The sequence below is a fragment of the Pleurodeles waltl genome, chromosome 2_1 (assembly GCF_031143425.1).
Source record: "Pleurodeles waltl isolate 20211129_DDA chromosome 2_1, aPleWal1.hap1.20221129, whole genome shotgun sequence".
In the NCBI taxonomy this organism is placed as follows: domain Eukaryota; kingdom Metazoa; phylum Chordata; class Amphibia; order Caudata; family Salamandridae; genus Pleurodeles; species Pleurodeles waltl.
In genome coordinates this window covers 378,699,880-378,722,618 of record NC_090438.1, presented here as the reverse complement: position 1 = coordinate 378,722,618, position 22,739 = coordinate 378,699,880, and the positions used below count along the sequence as shown (strand labels likewise).

Below are 22,739 nucleotides of genomic sequence, written 5' to 3'. Positions count from 1 at the left end.
CTTCTTAAACTCCTCCCTACTTTCCACAACCCCCTTCTATTTAGTAGTAAATAGTTCCTATTTTCCTATCATTCTTCCATGTCCCTCCCACATTTACTCTTAAATCTATACCTGTGGGAGCAGAGATCTTTTCACATGTGGCTCACACCTCCGCATAGGAAAGATAAGACGGGGATGTCAGAGGAATTCACACTCGTACATTTGTGAATAGCGCTTTGTAGTTTGAGTGATACTATTGTACTACTTCTAAACATAATACAGTGCAGTTAGTGAATAGGCATGTACATGTTTTGCTTCCCTCAAACCAATTTTCTTCAGGCTAATTTCACCAGGATTTTCCTGGTGGCACATTGCCTTCATTGATGTAGGACATTATTTATTCAGAGCAGACACAACAGAGTCAGCACAGAGGGCCAGTTCAATCTTAAAGGCAAACACATTATGGGTTAATACCACTGGAATGGTAGCATTCAATATGTACATCACAATTGTGCATGAGAAACAAAATACACCTAATATCACCTTTTAGTTCTGTAAATTGACCTGAACTGACAACAGATGACTCATCGTATTACCTGACACAAAGTGGAATATTTGTCAAAAACAAATTAGCACAGAAGGTGCGGCTGTCCGTGACTGTGCCTGGCCACACCCAACTTCCAAACTCACTCTGTGTGCAAAGCTGATGTCAGATCCTGGAGCTGAAGGTCTGAAGCCAACCTTGCTTGCAGTCCACCCCTACACACACCATGGGTTACCTTTTAAACTCAGGTATGCCTCAGGTACAAATGAGTATTTCAGTAAGTGCTAGTCCACTTCTACAACCCAGTAACTAGTATGACAGATACGTTAAGCAAATATGGCTTTATAAGAATGTATTAGAAACCAGAAAAGTAGCTAGTATTATCACTGGAATAGGGGAACCTGCTGCAGCTTATACCAGGAACATCAAGGGAAGAAACTTCCACCACGTGATACTCCACCAGTGGTGGAATAAAGCAACTCAGGTGCAACAAGTGCAAATGCTGAACAAATTTAGCAATTCAGTGCTGCCTTCCACCAAACAAAAGGACAACATTTGGACAATAGAAATACGAAAATATGAAAAAACTGATTACTAGTGTAGAAAATCGGGTTACTGGTTGAGGCGGTGAAACCCTACTCAAGCAGCAACTACAAATTCCTGTCACAGTGAAACACAAGCAAACCCCAAATTAACCTGTGCTTAACCGTCTGGTGGCTTGCCACAAAAGCAGTCAGGCTTAACTTAAAGGCAATGTGTAAAGTATTTATGCAGCACATCAACAGTAATAAAGTGAAAACATAACAGAAGAAAAAAAAATCCCACACCTATTTAGAAAAGAGAAACAGAGTAACATTTAATACATTATTTGACACCAAAACAACTAAAACCCAATGAGTAGAATAGGAGCTATGCAATTTAAAATATTTAAATGACAATAGTGCTTAGAAGCACAAAGCTCCTGCTGTAGTTATCTGGTCATACAAGACTGGAAGAAAGTCACAAGTTCAGGCTGACCAAGGTGGAGCGTGGGTGGGATACAGGGACCAAGTTAGGCTCACTAAAGTACCTTAAATCCTGGTTGCGGAGCGTTGTGATATCCTGCGTCAAGAATGTGTAATGCAGCAGCAGTTCAGAAGAAGTTGCAGGCTGTGATGTGGGGTCGTGCATCGGAGATGCGTCGCGCAGCAGGGGTTTAGATGAAACCAGCATTGGGGCTTGCGATGCGAGGTCCTGTGTTGTCATTGAGGATGCCATATACGAAGACTTGTAATGCAAAGTCCTGTATTGGGGATGCTCGTGCAGTGGCAGACCTGAGGAGCTGCGATGAGAGGCTCTGCATCGAAGCAGCAGCTGTTCTGAGGAGCTGCAATGCGAGGTTTTGCATCGGAGCAGCAGCTGTTCTGAGGAGTTGTGGTGCCAGGTTCTGCATTGGAGATGCATCACGCAGCGATGGTTCAGATCCGGAGCTGCGAGGAGATGCATCACTCTGCATGAGTTCTGCCCTCGAGACCACTGGCAGAGCCACTTTCAAGCCCATTTTCAAGAGTCCAGGACTGGGGTGGCACCACTTGGAGGCAAGACACACAGCAGTCAGAATCCAGGTGCTGGGTCTAGGGTGGCTGGATTTCTTTCTGTCCCCCAGACACTGATCAGGAGGCCAGCCAACTAGCTCTTGGAGTCACTCTGGTGATCCTGGGTTCAAGATGCAGATTCAGGCCGTTTAATTTAGGCAGCAGGGTAGCAGTTTGTAGGGCAGCATAATAGCAGTCCTTCTTGCAGCAGAGCAGCACTACAGTCCTTATAAGTCTTCCACAGTTCCAGAGGTGTACTAAAGAGTTGGACCTCAGCTTTGAAGGTTCTGGAGTTTTCTTCCCCTAAAGGTGTTTGGAATTTCCTGCCTCCCTGGCGTAGCCCCAGATTGTCTATTGCACAAAAGACTAGCGTTAAACCCTTTGTAAGTGGGCTGAGACTTTGTGATGTGCAAGTGCGGTAGGTGACACCTCCTCCCCACTATCAAGTCAGAGATGGCCCATCCTGCCAACACTGGTTCCTCCTTTGTCTGTCTGTCTGGGAGCAATGCACAAAGACCAAATGCCAGCTAGTCATGTGTCCCAGGATGCAGGCTGCAGACACAAAATGGTTGGGACAAGAAAATACCAACTTTCTAAAAGTGACATTTTCAGAAATTTGATTTAAAATCCAACTTTACCATTAAAGAGGGTTTTCAATTACAATTCTTTCAACGCCAAACTCAACATCCTACCTGCTTCCAGTTGAAGGGTATCACTTACCAAATGTAATAAAGTAACCCAGGAGTGACTTACATGCATTAAAAAAGAAGGTTTAGGCCTGGCAAAAGATGTATTTTGCCTGGTTGAAGCACCAAATTAAAACTGCACACACAGACTGCAATGGCAGGCCAGAGACATGATTGACAGGCAACTTACGTGGGTGGCACAATTAGTGCTGCAGGCTCACTAGTAGCATTTAATTCATAGACTCTGGGTGCAGGCAGTACCATTTACTAGGGACCTATAAGTAAATTACATGTGCCAATAGAATGGAAGCCAACATTACCAAATGCACTTTAGCACTGGTTAACAGTGGTAAAGTGCACAAAGTCACAAATGAGATCAGCAAAAATGGAGGAGTGAGGCAACACGTTTGTAGGAAGACAACCCTAAGGCTGATAGGTCTAAGAACAAGCATTTAACATAAATGGTAAAATCATAAACCTGCTACTCACTACATTAATCTCTCATTGTGCAGGCACCTTTTAAAACCTCTTCACAGGTTTCTCACTAGGGCTGCAATAACCCGCAATTCTAACTCATAGTTCTTTTTTCATTCCAATGTGCATTCTGGCACACAAACCACTTTGCAGCAATTCCATAAACTACCAGCAGGGGCATAAACAGGTGCACTGATGTCAGCACCAGAGGGGAAAAGTCCTGTGTCCCAAACATAGCTTAATTTTACTGTCCAATTTGTGATGGGTTGCCAAGGTACTTGCCTTGCAGTAGTGCCAATAGCACATTTACAGTACCGGGTGATTCTCGGCGTTAAATTCAACCACAGTCTTTCACAAAGTGTAGCAGACCTGGCAGCATGGAAAACCAGGCCCTTTTCTTACTAACTGCATTTTCCGTTCTCTCACCAAATCATTACCTTAAATTGACGACCCCCAAGAATCTGCAGAGAAGTGGCTCCATCACCTACTTAGTTACCCTTGGTCTCATTCAAATGAATGCCAAGTTTTCACTGTCAGTCATTCACGCTTGCCTCAACCCTGAAACCCTTTGTAAGTGGGCACTTTTCTTTTAGCATTTTATAGAGCATCTTAACCAAAGTTCAGTAGTAAGTTAGATGATTCAAGGAAAGCAACATCCTTATCGTGACATTCCACCTTGAATCTTCAGACACTGCTACTTTTAGCCCCTTTTTCAAAATAGGGTTCCACTCGCCTTCCTAACCACTACTTTAAGCATAGTACACAGACGTCTTAATCTTCTCCAGGAACTCTGTCATCTATATAGAAATAAGCAGGGCACTATTGTCGGTTCAACCCTCTCCCTTTCATTTAGTTTTAAGGGGCAGATTTATCAATCTTTCACACAGCGCAACACAGCAAGCCACCTTGCTGTGCTGGGGCATGTGAAAGAGAATGGCCAGGAATACGCCATATTTAACATTGTATGGAGCATTCCTGTCCTTTTCTAGTGCTGGCACACTTTTTGCTGCCTAGCACCAATACAGGCACCCTTGTGTCATGTTGCAATGGTGCCTGCATTGCAGGCAAGATTGTTTTTGTACAGGAAGGGACACCACCTTCCTGCACAAAATCAATCCTGAGAGGAATTTTCCTCTTTCTGTGTGTGTTGCAGGATGCAGCACGTGTAGAAAGAGTTGAAAACGAGGAGAAATAAAGGGGAGCCATAGCATTTGTCAATGGTTTGTCAGGATACTCCACTTTGTGTCCTGGGTAGACCGCCATTTTCAGTGACTTACCACTGCACACACTTTCATAAAATACTGAGGCACCTTATTCCTTGAGCACTGACTGACTGCAGTCCCAGACCTCAGACCCCAGAAAATTGCTACGCAAGAAAACCATGATACACAAACATCACAACAGTACAAAATAACATCCCACTGCTGTCTCCGTACCTGGCATACGAAGCGCCTCCACATACTCATATACCCGTACTTTCTCTGCAACTCTTTGTCCACACCACAGGAGAAAATGGAGAAACCAGGGCTATTCCAAGCCTTGGCAATGCCAGTAGATCCAAATATAACAAACATGCCACTTCAGTGAATATAGGCAATCAATAACCCATAATACATGCACTCTATTGGTCATCCTTGCACTCATGCATCCATTCAAGCACGCGCTGGCTCATTCAGGCATTCAGCCGCTCTTTGATGCACAATAAAACACAAACCCCAACTCAACAAGCATATTCGAAATAAAATAAAAGAATACAAGTAGAGAAAAGGAAAATGCTGCTGCCTAAATGTGGCTTGCAATAAAAAAAATAAGTAAAACAATTCAACAACGCAGGACATTTTGGAACGGCATTGGGTGTAGTGTATCCCTGTTTTAAATTTTCAACAAGGCCACACATTTAGTAGCCACGCCAGAGGATGTTTTCTTTTCCTTAACATTTCAAAACAAAATGATTGTCTCCTCATTACCATAAAATAGCAGTATACGATGCACTCTCTAAAGTGAGTGCACAGACATATTGAACAAATTGTTTGTTGTATTCCCGTTAACTTATTTAGTTATACATACATGGAAGCAGCGATTTGGCAGTCAGGCAATAGGGGGTCTACAAAAAAGGTATTGTAGCCTGTCAATGATGTCATCCACACAGATAGCAGAAGGTATGTGGTATTATAGCATCAAAATAACACATTAATCGCACGCCTAATGTCAACTAATTAAAAACATTCCACCTGTTTGTAGCTGGGAAGGAAACTTTATATAACCAGAAAGTGGCTGACGGATGTTTTAGGAATGGTCAGGAGCAGAGACTACACCCAAGGAGAAAACCATAAAAAATAACAAACTAATAGATGATTTCATTGACTGACTATGGTATATTAATAAACGCCTGTTTACACTTACCTCAAGACTGTCACGAATGCTTACGTACAAGAAACACAATATTCTTTAATAATAAATGCAACATAAAGTGCAAATATTCACTTAAGATATTCTTCAGTTGACAGTATCATCATTGGTATGCCAACAATGTGAAAAAAACAATACACCTGGATCGCTAACTGCAGCTCTTGACCTGTGTTGCAACTGGACTTACTATTGTTAATTTGCCCTGTGGTGGTGTTGGCATTGTTTTGATTAATTTGGATGAAAATTAAAAAGAATAATGAAATATGTTTTTTAGAGAAATGAAAGGTAGCTAGACTGACTTCTCTATTATTGTGATATTGGTCCTTAGTGGATAAGCTAAAGGTGAAATAAGCAATAGTTTGTAAAGTCTGATGAACCCCTTCCAAGACCATAATGGAAGACAATTTATCAGTGAAAAAAACACAGTTGTTTTAAGTAATTCTTGGTGGTCAATCTACTTCAGCCATTGGTTGTTATGGGTTTTCTGTTGTTTGCCATTGCTTGTCCTTGTCCATCAAGGCATTTGTGGTTTGTTACCTATTCCCATTTGTGATGAGCCCAACTCGTCCTTTAGTAAAACTGCAGATGTAACATGTGTAGCTTATAATTCAAAGTCAGTTAAGTTGTTTTGATGTATTTACTTTACTGACATGATGGCTTTTAAATGGCTGGTTTATGGATGGATTTTTGTTTAGAAAGTGCATCCTGTTTGACTTACTGATGGCCATCTGTTTCACATTGCTGCCATGACTAAATGTTGTGGATTTTCAGCTTTATTGTTCACAAAGTACTGATGTGTGCACCCATATTTCTTTTTACAGATGCACCAAAAAAACTAGCCTCCTGTCAAAAGTATTTAGTATGTGCTGGAGAATTTTTATCCTTTGCAGGAATCAATGCCCTTCGAGGTGGATGGATCTTTGGACCCTGCGACGGAGTGTGGTAGAACCACTAACACAATTTCAATGCAAACCCAATGAAGTTACACACCATGACCAATGTGGCAGTGGAAGGAAAACTCCAGTCAGGAATAGAGTTAAGGAATTTATTACAAACTCAAGCTCAAAGTCATGTGGACAATTTGCAAGACCAGGTTAGAAAGATACACAATCACCAAGGGTGGCCCAAGGTGACAAAATAAATTTGGGCAGACTAACTTCAACAAAACTAGGCATTCAAGAAGGATAATACAAATCATCAACAAAAATATCTTAGATACAGAAATTAAGCATTGCTCAGGGTTTGCAATCATCAGTCAATTCAATTTAGCAGAGACATAATTTAGCTGGGCACAGAGGTAACCCTACAGTTGGCCAAATCAGTGTAATACATGTGTAGGGAGGAACATATGTGTGCAAAAGACAAAAAACACAAAAAGGGCAAAAATAATTTGAATAAAGATAATATCAGACTACAAGTTACTAGCTAAGGTAGGTAAAAGGTAAGTAAAAAGGGGATGTGTCAGCATGTCAGAAGCTCGAGCAAGAGTCATTTGAAGGGGATTAGAAGAAAGATTTCTAAGTCTCAAAGGGGCATTACAGAGGGCAAAAGGCAGAGAAGAAGATAACACTCTAAGGGGCACAGCATGCAGGGTTCTTCATCAGCAAAGCATCTGGAGGTCCCTGACAGCATTTGAAATCTGATCAAAGTCCGACTGGTCACCAATATATCAAAGTTCATACGGAATTTTGATTAGCCAAAGGTAGCTGTCCATTTTATGTTGAAGGGGCATCGTCCAATAGAAATCGATCACAGGACTCCAACTGTGCATCTGAAGCATCCAAAAAACTTCCTAGATTTGTCATGGGAGCATATTCCATCTGTGTGACTCCACACAAGTTGGAAACAATTGTATACAAAGGCAGTCCAGGCTTCATGATATACTGTAATCAAGAACACTGCCACACTTTCTCTCTATGTCAAAACAATAGGGCCTATTACCAAAAGCTAGTCTTCTCATGGGAACAAAGTCTAAAAGAAGACTCACGTTAAGCAGCATTTCCTGCCCAGTCACAAATTACAAGCTTAGCAGGCCTCACTTAGGCAAACGAAAGGGAATTGCAGCAATAACTTTGATTAATACGTTTAATAAACACATTTAATACGCATACTTATGAACTGTTATAGTAATTTCAAACGGGCAAAATACTCTGTTAATGCATTTCATTAAGTATAATGGGGAACAAAATTTCTTCCATTTTTGCACGCATATTTAAATCAATAATCATTAAAAATTCAATATTGTTTCAATACATTCCATCACTCTAGAGTCTAAATTACATCATAATATCAGTTTAATTCATCTAACATTACATGAAATTCATATACCGCCTATGGTGAACTCTACAGTGTAAATGAATGCACATTGATAAAGACTTGTCAGAGCAATTTCTACATTCAAAACAGTAGAACTTTAATTAACATTAGGAATAAACTGTCACATACTGATGACTTTTGTGACATAAGGAACAGTAATGAAATTCCGACTACATCATATGCAATACATTGCTGTTTATACCTTTTAAAGTCACCACTTCCCATAACACTCTTCTTTGAAGCTACAGCTTAACTCTGTTAATACACTCTGTTCAGTAAAGTTGTACTAATTCTAGATTAAACAGTTTGCTAGCCAAAAGCTGCTTGGTTATTCCATCTTCTATTTAGGACAGCTAGGTGCAGCACACACAAAGTGGCCCAACTATTACCAAACACTTTCCCTAACAAAAATACAGATATGCACGCTTAAACAGAGAAATTATAGCAATGGTATATACAAAAGTTGCACTTCCCATACGTGTCCAAACGTACAGAGGTGATAACCTCCTACTTCAAAGGCCCACCCAAGGTGCTAAATGGTTGTCTACCCTGCTACCAACAAGTAGAAATATTCATTAAAAATACATAATAAATTCAAAGACAATGCAACCATAGCACAATTTAGGTTGAAAGAAAAGAGTCCAAAAATATGTCTCTTCGGTGGATCACAATGGTATTATAAAGTCTTCTGCTTTCAAAAAATGCATACCATACGTATTCAGTCCAGATATAGTTATCTTCTTTTATTCAGAGGAAAAGAAAAGATTCAGCTCATATGTTACATAAATAACTTCATTCCTGATGTTAATATGGACAGCCAACACATGTTTCGTCACCAATGTGACTTTGTCAAGGCTGTAAGATATACAAATCGTCAAATGTATCTGCAATAAAAAAAAAAAAAACATGACAAACTGGCTAAATGTGAAGTTAGTTGTTGATGATATTTAATAGGGCACCACCCAACATGGAGTAGAATATAGTAAAAATAATTATAACTAATATAAAAAGATAAGGATATATGAGTATGTGTAAAGATGTAACTATCCTCGTATAGTGCATCAGTGAAAAAAGAGTTGGGCCATAAATGCGTCAGAAATTAATATAGTTAAAAAATATAAAGATATTTGAGTCCCAATATGAGAATGTGAGAAAGATAAAATAAAAAGGGTATAGCTGAAAAAAGTATAGAGCTATACTGACCAATGAGAATTCCCTGAGCATGTAAAGCAGAATTAATATGATTTCCGAAGCTAGCGCTTCTCTGTAAAGTGCGTCTGGTCAACACGTACAAAGATCCAAGTAAATGAGGGAATTCTGTCTGTCCAATAATACTTGTGCAGTAGAGTAAAAGAGATAAATCTTCCCAATGGCACGTAGATGGAAATGCAAGTTAGTAGAGTTCAGTTCGCAAGGGCCATGGCAAGCCCAGTGCTCTGTAAGGAAAGAAAGATCAAAAATAATAAGGGAACCGGAGGTTCAAAAAGGAATGTTGCTTCCACTTATGAGGTTTTACGATTTACAAAGGGAACGTGTTAAAAAGTAGGGATCCCACGGATGTGACAAATTGAAAATAGTTGACTTTATGTGAGTAGTCTAAAGCGGTACTGAAAAGACCGTCCATATACCAGGACTAAATAGGGGATATGTTTAAAAGGTGTCGCTAAAATATACCAGGCGGGAGGCCCTCGTCCGAATAACATGGACCGCAAAAACATAGTGCTAATTATATGGTCGTAACACAAAGTACACCAATAGGTGCAATATAGCTAAGTCGGAGAGACAGGCGTAGCTGCTCTGGACATTGTGAGTAGTATCCAAGTAGCTTCTCAATCTAAAAAAAGGAGAGGAAAATGCCATCACTTACCGCATAGTGAGTTCTCCCGTCAAATGTAGTTCGTGGATTGTTGTGTACGATACGCACTCGAGGCTGTTCTTGACGCGTGTTTATGTAGCGAAAGAACACGTAATAGCCCATCGATGGCAAAAAATAGAAGGGTCCAACCTGACGGCCATCTTGTAGTAGCGAAAATAGTGTGAGACGGACAAAAATGTTAAAAGTAACAAAGGATCTAAAGTGAAATAGGTTAACATGGACATGGAGTAATCCACAAACAAAATATATAAAAGAGTCGACTGATTCAAAATGGAGTAGTAGGAAGAGAAGAAATAAAAATAAAAATAAAAAAGGACAAGAAAAAAGTCAGCCATATTGGAGTAGAGATTAGGACTAGAAAGTCAATAGAGCTAAATGCTATGGAAGTGAGAGATGTTAGTTTGAATGTTGAAGAAAACTGAATAGTCAAATAGTGGAGAAGAATATCAAACAGGATATACAATGTAAGAAATGTCCTGATAATGGCACTTTGAAGAGAGGGAAACTGAAATCATCTACAATATGTGTTCATATCTCATCATCAGTATAATTGAGTGTTCATAAAATAACATGAGAGTCATGACAACAATACAAGTAAGTGAAAAATCCCAGATGTCTTTCAGCTATTGTGGTATGTACATTCATACTTTAAAAATATATACCAAGAAAATAACAATAATTATAGATAAGGTCAATCCAAAAATACACATATTTGTTATTCATCATGTAACACGTCAATCTAAGAATGCATACAGTTCTCTATCCTTATTAAGACCATGTTCCACAGCTCGTAGTTTAGTGATCCATCTAGCTTCTTGTTTTCTAAGTTCTTTGTTTAGATCCCCAGCCCTTGGATGATTGTGGTCATGTGTGATGCCATGAAATTTTATGTTAAGCACTTCTGTGTTGTGATGCATGTTGTTGTAATGTTGTAGGGTAGTTGGAATTGGCATTGCGGATGGCTCTGATATGTTCTTGTATCTGCTCTTTGAGAGGACGGATAGTGCTACCGAAATAAATCTTGCCACATAAACAAATAATGCAATAGACTGTGTATCTGGTGTTGCAATTAATGAATTCCTTTAAGCGGTGCACCTCTTTAGTATTGTAGGAGAAAGTAGTTGTCCTCTTTAGTGCAAATTGGCAGGGGATGTGACCTCCACATTTGTAGAATCCCTTAGATTTAACAGGTAGCCATGTCCCCTGTGTTTCCTTTGTCTCAGGTGTGACATAACTGGGACAAAGCTTGTCCCTTAATGTAATGTCTCTGCTATGAATTAGCGTGGGTTTACTGTTGATGACCTCATTTAAAGTGGTGTCCACTTGTAACAAATGCCAATGTCTTCTGAGAATGCAATATATTTCAGTACTCGTTGTACTAAATATGGTTATCATGGTCAACTTTGTTCCTTTGGGATTACTACATTTCTTTTTTTAAATTAAAATGGCCTTACGTTCTGCAGCCATGACTGGTTTTCTAGCTTTGGAAAGTACATGGTTGGGGTATCCCCTTTTTCTGAAACGTGTTTCCAGGAGATCCAACTCATGGTTAAAAACCCAATCATCACTACCTAGTTCTGGACATTTCCCCATCCGGGATTGCGTTGATTTGTGAAATAGGGTATGCACTGGAAGCATGTAAGATAACATTACAAGCTGTAGGTTTTCTATACATTTTGGAAAGTATCTTGTTTTCCACCACATACAGCGTTACATCAAGAAAATCAATACTGAATGTGCCTATTTGGTGTGTCAAGCAGAGATTGTAGGATTTTTGATTGAGATATTTAGCCAGAACTTCTACGTCCGAATCAGGGCCAGTCCAAATTACCAATATGTCATCTATATACCTGCCCCAAAATAAGATATGCTGTAGAATATTTGGAGGACAGTTACTCCAAAGATGGTGACTCTCGAACTGACCTATATATAGGTTTGCATATGATGGTGAAAATGTAGCCCCCATAGCTACACCTTGAGCTTGTCTGTACCATTCGCCATTTTGCAAGAATACATTATTATCCAGAACCAAACGTATAAGGTCAAGCAACATGTGTGTGTGTTCATACAGGGTAGCATCCCTCTTGTACAGGATGTCAGTAATAGCCTCCAAAACGTTAGTGAGAAGGATGGATGTATAAAGTGAGTTGACATCAAAACTTACAAATTTGCAACCCTCTGTCCATTCCACATACTCTAATTGACAAAGTAAATCCCTAGTGTCCTGAATGTACGAGGATAAGTTGCAAACAATAGAAAAACAGCTTACATACTGGAGGGATCTTTGTTTGATTAGTTATCTTGAGCATAAATACATGCTTAACACTGTACCGCGAGCTCCTTGCATATACGTAATAACCAAGGTCCACAAACCGGGCATGTTTCCCCCAGGCCGAACGACCATTTCAGGGATTGGTTCCCCCATGGAACATATTTCCGAATATATTGACACATTCCTACAACCATTGGTTTGCAACTTACCCTCGTACATTCCACAGTGCCCCTCCCCTTCAAAAACAAAAGGATAATAAACATAGTTTATTATCCTTTCGCTGTTAAAAAGGGTTGCAGCGGCTGCAGCTGGCGGGGGGGGGCGCAACGCTCTGCCATAGCAGAGGAGCCACCACTGCTAAATTATCTAAAAGAGCAGCCTGGTTATGTGTCTGTAGATGGGGTAATGCCAGACCACCCTGCATTTTATCCAATTGTAAAATTGGAATCTTTACCTTTGGATGCTTATTATTCCATATAAATATAAATTTATTAAAAAGTGAACTAGAGATTTTAATAGGGAGACTAGGACAAAATACAAACAAAGGAAGAATGGTCATTTTAATTAAGGTCACCCTCCCAATCAATGATAAATGAAGGAGGGTCCACCTATTGAGTAGGGCTTTACTAAACATTGCATCATACTTAAGTTGGAATAGTTGCAAATAGACATTAGTTACATTTATCCCCAGATTGCAAACGGGTGTTGGGAGGCCAAATGACACTGAAGATTTTGTGGAAGATCATTGAATTGCATTGAATAATAGAAGCTCCCTTTTTGCTTGATTTATTTTGTACCCGCCTACACTCGTAAAGCCTGAAATCTCATCCAGCACCCCCTGGATATTGGTTCTATCGGCTTTTAGGTATAAAATTATGCTGTCAGTGAACATCCTAATTTTTGACATCCCTTCTGAAGGTGGTATAGTTGACTCTGTATGTATTTTAACAGCGAGAGGCTCTATGAAAGTGTAAAAAGAATCCATGACATTGGGCATTCCTAACGGGTACCACGATTAATCCTCACCGAGCCAACTCCTTTAGAGATTTTATTTCATTTTGATTTTAATTTGCTTTCAAGAAAGGAGCAACAAGGTACACGTCAGAATTGAATGGCAAGTCACACTCTATCACGTCTGGTGTAAAACAAAGTCAACTCCTTTAGATTAATGATGATTTTAGCATCAGCATTTTGATACAAATTCTTTGACATCTTTAAAAATTGATCGGGGAACCCAATCCTAGCCAGCATAAAAAAGAATGCTTCCCAATTTACCAAATTTAAAGCCTTTTCTGCAACAATCATCAGCACCGTTGCTTTCTCTTGACTATTCGAAAAGTTATCAATCGCATGAATCAAAAAGTTTGTATTGGCAACCATGGACCTATTTGTAAGAAACCCATTCTGATCCTTATGGATCTTTGTTCGAGCACTAGAGGTGATTTGTGATCCCCATATTTTGGTGAATAATTTAAATTCCACATTTCACAAACTTAATGGTCTACAGAAATTGACACTGGTGGAAGGTCAGATAGTCAGATGGCAGTAGGCGGAGCCCACATGATCTGCTACTAGGTTCCTTCTGGAACCCTCCCACATGCTCAATTTGTTTCCATTTCCTTTCCTTTGTGGTCTCCGAAACAGCCACTCCATGTGGGCAAGTGCACCACGATACTCATTGTCTCTCCTGCCTCTGCCCTAGGAACAACATTGAAAGCAGCATTTAGCAGGTTATGCCTGCTCAGAGCAATGTAGCAGGACGGGGCCCAGTGAATGTTAGAAGCGTTAGCTCCTGGAGCCCCAAGGTGAGTGAACACTGGGCCTGAGGAGTCGGGAGAGAGCTCACTCCTAGGAATTCAGGGCTAGCAGCCAATCGGTGTTGCTACAAAGGGTGCTTGGGACTGGTTAATTGATTCAAATTTATGTGAAAACTGCCGCATGAGCAGGTTCCAGCTGCCTGGATTCCTCGATTAATGCATGACACAGGTAATGCCTGCTCAGAGCAATGTAGCAGGACGGGGCCCGGTGAATTTTAGAAGCGTTAGCTCCTGGAGCCCCAAGGTGAGTGAACACTGGGCCTGAGGAGTCGGGAGAGAGCTCACTCCTAGGAATTCGGGGCTAGCAGCCAATCGGTGTTGCTAAAAAGGGTGCTTGGGACTGGTTAATTGATTCAAATTTATGTGAAAACTGCTGCATGAGCAGGTTCCAGCTGCCTGGATTCCTCGATTAATGCATGCCACAGACTTAGCATGTGAAAGTGACAGATGGGGCTCCTAATACAGCACCTGCTTCCCAGAAAACTAAGAAACGTGCCGTTCAGGGCCATCTGGAAGCAGCAGTTTGAAAGGACAGGAGTACAGTATTAAAAGGGGATATATCTAGAACGCTAGTGTCAAAGGCAAATTTCATCTGTACTCAGACAGAGTCAGAAAGAGGCTCCAAAATAAACCTTGCCTTTAACCCACAGTGTTTGACATTTTGGCCTTATGTGCAAGTAAATATGGATCAGGATCAGGCGGGCCATGGGGTCAGTCAGAAAGTCCAGCAAATTTACAACAGGCCCATGAAGATCAGAAGTAGGACACAAGATTAAGAGACTACCCACTTTTCTCGGAACAATTGAACAGTTGAGTGGAAAAGGCAATGACACATCTACCCCTGACTGTTGGAGGGAAAAATGTGCAAGTAAATATGGCAGATATATCAGGTGTGGTTAAACAAGAGACTACCCTTCCTTCCCCTAAGCAAGTGCCCTCTCACCCCTCTAATGCAACCTTTGCCATTCAGAGTCTTCAGCATTGAAGGCAGGAATCTACTCAATACAATGCCAGATTGTTGTAATCAAGGTAATCTTCAAACAACGGTTCATGGCGACAAGATGAGTGGCCTCCCGTCTTTAGCACAATCAGAATCATTTAAATGAATTCTGGAGACAATATTGTCAGAAATGCGTGACATGAAAGAGTTACAAGCCCAGGACAATGCTGCTCTACACTAAAAACTGGCAAAAATATAGGAGAATGTCATGCAGGTACCAGTCAGGTTAAAGGAAGAGGAGAAAAGTATATCATATCTCTAGGATAACTCATTTTTGCTTAACAAAAACATGTAAAATGCACAGAAGAAGGTTCATTACTTATAGAATAAGATTGAAGAGTTGGAGAATCATGCAAGTCGTTCTAACCTCCGTTTTGTCGGAGTTCCTGAAGAAAGCAATACTCAAGAACATTTTAAGGACGCGCTTTAACTGATGGAATCGTTGATTGAAACGCATATTCCATCAGATGTCAGTCATTCTTTTAATCATGCAGGGTTAAAGAGTTCCAGCACATCAGCCAGCTAATTCCAAATGCCACCATACCATTCTTTTTAACTTTGCAGACTTTTGTCTTAAGGAACAGATTCTATCCTTAGCTATTCAAAATAAATATTTTGAAATTGCAGAGAAAGTCCACTTTTGGTATTTCCTGATATGTCATTCATGATGGCATGGCACCTCAAGACATTTAAAGGGCTGGAGGGGCAGTTTAAAGCATTAGGAGTGCAGGCCTCAGCCCAGAAGTCAAAATTGAAAGTGTCAATTTCATTTGTTCTAATGAGTTGAAGAGGCTCAGGCTTTGCTTAAAAAAATCCAGGGATAGATCTCTTAAATGTTGTAAAAGCAATTCAGATGTCCTCTAGTTTCAAGGTGGTGTTTTTTTTTATTTTTTGTTTTTTTTTAGCAGGGGCCCACAGAAGGGATGACATGTGAAGGTACTGGGCACCAGTTAAGGGTCTGGAGTCTTGGGGGGAGGGTGGCCAATACCATGATCCATGGGTGCCTTGGGGAATTCAGTCAAAGGTGTCTAGGGCCGACAGTCACACAATGGTTGTGTAGAGGGTTATGAGTGGGGACTGCACGAGCAGAACAAATAAGCAGGATACAATGGAAGGACAGCAAGTCTATTCAGCCAGAAGCAGAAGTCAGTCAGTAGGAGGAAGGTGTGCTTCTGAATGTCAGCTCTTTTGTAAAGTAATATTAAGATATTCACAGCATTGCTAATGAGTTGCTAAGCAAACAACAATAATCCTCAAATTAAGTATTCCGGGAAAGATTTTGTATGTGTACCTTGCATAAGAAGCGGTCTCAGTGAGGGGTGTGGCAATCCGTCTGGCAAACACCGTTGATTGGCAGATGAGGGATGTAGTAATAAGGGATGCAAATGGAAGATGGATCTAGGTTAAGATTGCAGTCATGGGTGTGGTTTTCAGCCTTGTGAACTATTATGTTCCCATTACAGATGAGCTACTACCACTGAAACAACTGCACAATCTTGCTATGAACGCAGACGGCTTATTGATTTTGGGCAGCGACTTTTGGGCTATTTCTTTCAAAACTTGAAAATTTACACCTAACATAGATCAAAAAGGCAGCTGAAGCCTAAAACTGCAAGGGTTTTGGCAACTAGCACACAGGACTTTGCATTAGTAGATCACTGGTGTGTAGATCACCCAACATCTTCCCAATACACCTGCTTTTCACATTGATTTAATACAGTCTCACACTTAGATTTTCTTTTCTTTTTTTTTTTTACTTACTGACCCGACTACATGGGGTTCAGTGGAGATCTGCGCAAACTCTTTTTCTGGTCACTCAATTGTCTTTCTTCAAATACCAGTTAATATTTTGCTAAAAGAAAAACCAAGTTGGCAATTTGACAAGCCGCTATTATCGTACCAGGTATGGTTAGATGGAACAAGAACCTTTGTCAAGGAATTTCTCTAGACTCATCGTAGCTCTGCATCTATTTTGTGGTATGGGAGGCATTCAAAGCTACTTTTAGGGGACGGGTGATAGCATACAAGTCCAATTTAAATAAAGCACAAATTAGCAAAGTCCTGAGCTTGGATTCTGCATTAGATTATGTGACAAGGGAAAATATGGTTTCAGATGACAAGCTTCCCCTTCCAGTAAAAAAAATAAAAAAGGACCATCTAAATAGGACAAAGCAGGACTTTTTATAGTCAAAGAGATTACCAGTGATATCGCATAATCACAGAAATTATACGAAGAAAGTCAACAAATAGGAAAATATCTGGTGAGGGTAACTTAGAATAATGAGAATGAGCAGGCTAGTAACACGTTTGAGAATCCAGTTACTCATACATTTGTGGTTGAGAAAGAGGTGCTAGCTGAGATTTTTCTTCAACACGATAGGAATAGATGTGAAAAAGTAGACTCCTTTCCTATATCTAGACTTAAACAATATTTCAATACCCTCCACCTACCCCAAGCATCTAGGTTTCGAAAAGATCTTCTACTTGACAAAATTGGAGTGCCCAAAGTGGTCAATACATTTAAAAATATGGCCAATGCAAACGTCTATGGGAGTGATAGCATTCTGATGGAGCTAAATAAGATGTTAGCCAAGGTATTACTTACTCCTTTTTTCAACAGCATTATTTACTCAAATCAGGGAGGGAGTGGATATCCCCAAGTGCTCCAAAGAGTCTATTATACTTAGTTTTCTTAAAAAGGATAAAGGTTCAAGAGGTTCTACATTAAACTCAGGATGTGTATGATATTAATGATGAATGACTTACTTTTAAAGAATCATAATACTCTCTTTTATTTTTCATACAGAGTGTAGACTATCAGGCAGTGCATGTAGATTTTTCGAACTGATGGGAAGAAAAGTGTGAATTTCATTAGGGAGACAGTTCTGAGTATTATCCCACCTTGGGTTATAAGCGTAAACTGTGATGGTGAATCACTGCTGGCAATAGACAATCCTGTCAGGTCTTCTTGTGTACCATGAATACGTAAGTTGTCATGCTGAAGTAAAAATATTTCATCAAATGTAATTTCCATACAGATCCATCCAGTGATTATTCAACATTTACAAGGAAAACAATCAGGGCCAGCTACCTAAAGGGTTTTGTCAATATCCATGGGAATCAGAATAAAAATATTGTCCCTAAATGAACATGGCTGTATGACCTCATTATGTTTACCTTCCCAGCAGTGCTTTAGAATCATTCGGCTCTGCCCTTTTATACCCACCACAGAAACCCCTAAAATCTATTAAAATGCAACATTTGATACCTAAAAGCATACTTAGGGTGGAGTGGGGATTTAGGTTTAGCAATAAATGTTCTGCTGAAGAATACATGCAAACACACCTTACCCTCTGACGAGTGACATAAGGGAAACTGAAGGAAGACTTACCCAAAATATGGTCAGTGGCCCCTGACAAATCCCACTACCAATAGCACTAGCCAAGTAGAGTGGTACTATTTAAAAAGCTAAAATAAAATAAATAACTGCTCAGCCATTAATGTGGCACTCCTCAAACCCCCTCTTTTTTAATAGCAATTTAGTTCTGGTTTGCTGCCAGAATAAGGCCCAGATTTATACTTTTTGATGCAAAACATGGTTTGCACAGTTTTGCGTCAAAAAGTATAGCGCCGGCTTGCGCCATTCCAGGACTCAAATTTATGGAATGGCACAATCTGGCACAAAGGATGGGCTAGCGGGAAAAAAATGACATTAGCTGGGGGTATGGTGGTATGGGAGAAGGGGGTTGTGCACAAAAAAATGACATTAGGCTGGTTAGAGTAAAAAAAGATGAAACTAACCAGCTTAGCTTCATTTCTTGACACAAAACCATCCATACCACATGAATCCTATCTTATAAAAGACAGGAGTCATACCCACCAACCCAATGGCCAGCACAGGGGACAAGGGTCCTGTAACCGGGCAACCGTCGATGCCGGTACACGCGCACCGACAGAGCCCGTATCGACATACCCCCGGGGCACTCGAGAGAGTCCCGGAGGGGTGACGTCAGACACAGAAAGCGTCTCATCGGCCAGTAAAAGGGAAGACGGACGAGTTGAACATCGTCGGAGGGAGCAGGAAGAGACCCGAGAGACGCGGACCAAAGGGAGAGAAACGCTGGAGCTGGAGGACGTTGGAGAAGAGTGCGACGCGACAGGAGAGACACCGGAGAAGAAAGGAGGCCACGGGGCGCCTCCCGCCACTACCGGAGAGAAGTCAGGAGATCACGAAGGGGCCAGCCACGTCCCAGGAGGGGCGTGGCACCCACAGGTACGTTTGTACCTAACCTGGGGTTTCTGGCCGGCTTGGTTAAGGGGAAAGAAACCAAGGGAGGGGAAGACGGGGAGCGAGGAGGGGAGATCCTATAAAGAAGGGGAACCATACTGACCCTCCCCCTAACCTCACTGTGAGGGGAAGTCCATCGTAAGAAAAGAGATAAAAACCAAAGAGAGAGAAAAGAAACTAGGAGATTCACGGGAAGGTGACACTCACTATTGCAGGAAAGTTATCCCACCACAACCCCACACTTACCTTCCCTCCCACCAACCTATTAACCCTATTTAGACCCCTGCCTTACCTCTACACTTACCTGTTTTCCCGCTCTTCTTTTGTTTTGGGAAACCTGGGCTGCTGCCACGAGGGAAAAGACCAGACCTCCTTCGATTCGGGAACAGGCTACACCGGAATCTCGATTCAAAACCCTGCCAGAGAGAAAAGGACCCAGATGAATATAATAAGAAGCCGACCTGAGACATAAGAACTAAAAAGACAGCCTTAATTAATTATAAATAAATCACTTATTCATTCAAACCTGCGCCTATAGAGTTATTCCAATATCTCTTCCACCTGGAGGTAAAGAACCCATTACAGGTCCCCTGGGCATGGCCGTTGCACCCAGTGCCATGTAGGGGGACCCATTTCAGGGCCCCCAATGGCACTTAAAACATTTGTAAATACTTACCTCTACTTACCTATACTTACCTGGGATGGGGGCCCATCCTGTGGTGTCCCTCTGGTGTGGGTGGGGTGTTCCTGGCGCTTGGGGAGGGCCCCTGTGGGCTCTTTTCATGGTGTTTTACCATGGAAATCGGTCCACAGGTCCCCTAACGCCTCCCCAGACCCAGGCGTTAAACAATAGTGCTCAGCAGGCTTAGTGCCATTATTTAGGCCGCCTATCTCCCGTGCACCATATTTGCACAGGAGGATAAATAAGGGCCTTAGAGTCATTTTTTGGATGGGAACACCCACCCTGCATCTCATTGACGCAAGGTGGGTTCACACATCCAAAAAATGACTTTAACTCCAATATTTTGATGTTAAACTAGCTTAGCATCATAATATAACTATGGAGTTAAGTTTGCACTGAATTAGCCTAAATAAAATGACTCCAATTCAGCGCTAAGAGTTCTGACCTTCTGCTGGTGTTTGGTGCCTTGAGGAGAAGAGGTGAGCATGGCCCTTTGTAGTGTCTACCTGCATCACATCAGTAACAGTTATTTACGGTAAGCCTATTCTATGACATAAATAATTCACTTTAAGGTAGCTGGATTATGAGTATTCATACATGGTGGAGGACTTTCTCATAGTCATTAGGGAAGCATCAGGACAATCCTTTCTGCTTAAAAATATGTCCATGCTCATAAAGTGTTCGAAACACATTTCCAATGAAAATGATCTTTAGGAGGGAGAATCTTACATTATATATGGCTATGGAAGTTACACAAGATGGCGTCCCCTTCCTCAACGGTGGGACACGTGAACTGTGGTCCTAAGTGAATTTTAAATTGATCTCATGTTTATTTCACCCGTCATTGTTCATGCATTAGGTACTTTTCAGCAGGTACAGGAGTATTTCATATGCTATGTAATAAGCACATGTGCTTATCATTACTTTATGCTGGTTAGCACCCATTTTACAATACCCTCACATGAACTAATTCAAAGTTTATGCTTTCCTTTACAGGCATTCGATGTCGCGTACTACCAGCAATACCAAACGGAGCATACCAGTGTACAGCCAGTGTATTTCAGGACTCTCGTTGTGATTACACTTGCTTTCCTGGCTACCAGTTAGAGGGCGATCGCAACAGGATCTGCATGGAAAACGGACGATGGAGTGGCATCGAACCAGTCTGTGTAGGTAATTTCTGCATATTTCTCCATAAGTTCATTTCTATTGCATCCTGTGTTCATTATCCCAGTCTTACACAAGTTGAGGATGGCCTAAAACCATACTCGGCCATTTACTCTTGTACCTCTTTAAAATATAATTCCTGCACACAAGGGAACTTTCAAATATGGTCTTTCTCCTCACCAGCCTCTCCTATAATTGCGTCTCTAAAATACAATCTCTAGGTGGCCACCTATTCCCGAGAGTAGGAATGGAAAGCAGTGGCCGAGGTCACCTGTGGCACTAGGAGTGTAGTCCACTTGGTGTGGTTGGAGGTAATATGTCCTTCATGTGCTTGTTTGTATGCCAGGGCCAGTCAGTCTCCGCACACAAGGATGTGACATTGGGATGGTAATACGATGCCCCAATGTTATCATGATGTGAATGCCCTTAGTAGGACAGTTTTTTGTTACTATATCAACATTACTCCTTCTTTTATCTTGAGGACCCCTGAGGAGGGCAAGTTAACTCACTCAGGTAAGTATTTATTCAGGCTTGTATGGGAGGGTGTGTGTGTGTGTTCAACCCAGGAGAGTATACATGCCATGCAGGAAGATCCTCTCTTCTTTTCCAGCTGTGCTCTCTCTCAGTGACCACATAACAGCAAACATGCCAAGCACAACAAGAAGTGCAGAGAGAGTTTTCCATTGCCTTCTCCTTTTCCGAGAATGTGCTGTCTGTCCCAGCTCCAGCATCCGTCCCAGTGATCGCAGCTGGTAGTGGGGCAGTAGATGGGTGAGATTCTGTTGAACTTCCTCAGATCCTTGATCAGGTGGGTAACAGCTTAGATGTGATATTGGGATGCTGGCCAGCAGGATAATGCCTTCAGTAAGGCTGGCTGGATGAAGGGATTGTGTTGTTCTGAAGTCTGCTACACAGAGGATAAACTTTCACTTTCAGAAGCGTGATGAGTTGGTACCAATTAGTTGAGTCTGTTTTGAGATGTTCGTTTGAAACTGATGGTCATGTTGAGGGGGAAACCTAAGGATCTGGCACAGCTGTCCAGCTGTGGGTTGAAGGCAATAAAGCTGACATTAAAGAGAAGTGTTTAATTGGCACTTACTGTTTTCCTTTCATCAGGTGACTGTATATTTGTTTTGTTGTTGCATTTTTAATCATTTTGCATTTTTTGTAGATATTGAGCCCCCCAAGATACAGTGCCCTTCCTCCAGAGAAAAGATAGCTGACCCGGATAAACTGACGGCCTTGGTCTACTGGAGTGAACCGCTGGTGAAGGATTCTGCTGATGGCATCATCAGAAGGTTTGAATCAATAACTAAACTCCAGTACCACTTGTGAGCTTTCATCTGCTCCTATGAGATTACTCCTTAGTTTTCAAAGTTTTACTAAAGAATACCAGAAGCAGTTCAATGCATGAAATTTATGCGTGTGGATTGTTGCACCAGCTGCAAAATTCCACATTTATAAACGTGACAGGTATATGCTATTTTTATCACCCTCAAAGTGGAAGTTATTTTTCATTTTTCCCTGCGAAAAAGTTCTAGTCTTGTGCCTTCGCCTCATAGCCGCTGTCGAACACGCCAATTCCGACCACAGTCCTGCAAGTTTGTGCCTGCTCATCCAGTTTTGAAGAGAGCGTGGCCTAGAAATTTCAACAA

General features: G+C 41.2%; 1 protein-coding gene across 2 annotated transcripts in view; it reads left to right on the top strand.

The window, feature by feature from the left end:
* The window catches only part of SRPX2 (sushi repeat containing protein X-linked 2), a 411,391-nt gene that overhangs the window by 291,766 nt on the left and 96,886 nt on the right, over positions 1–22,739 (top strand). For both annotated transcript variants that reach the window (XM_069212794.1, XM_069212786.1), the window contains exons 5-6: positions 20,914–21,090; positions 22,256–22,382. In XM_069212794.1, coding sequence (XP_069068895.1) covers positions 20,914–21,090; positions 22,256–22,382 — 304 coding nt within the window. The remainder of the gene's footprint in view (positions 1–20,913; positions 21,091–22,255; positions 22,383–22,739) is intronic.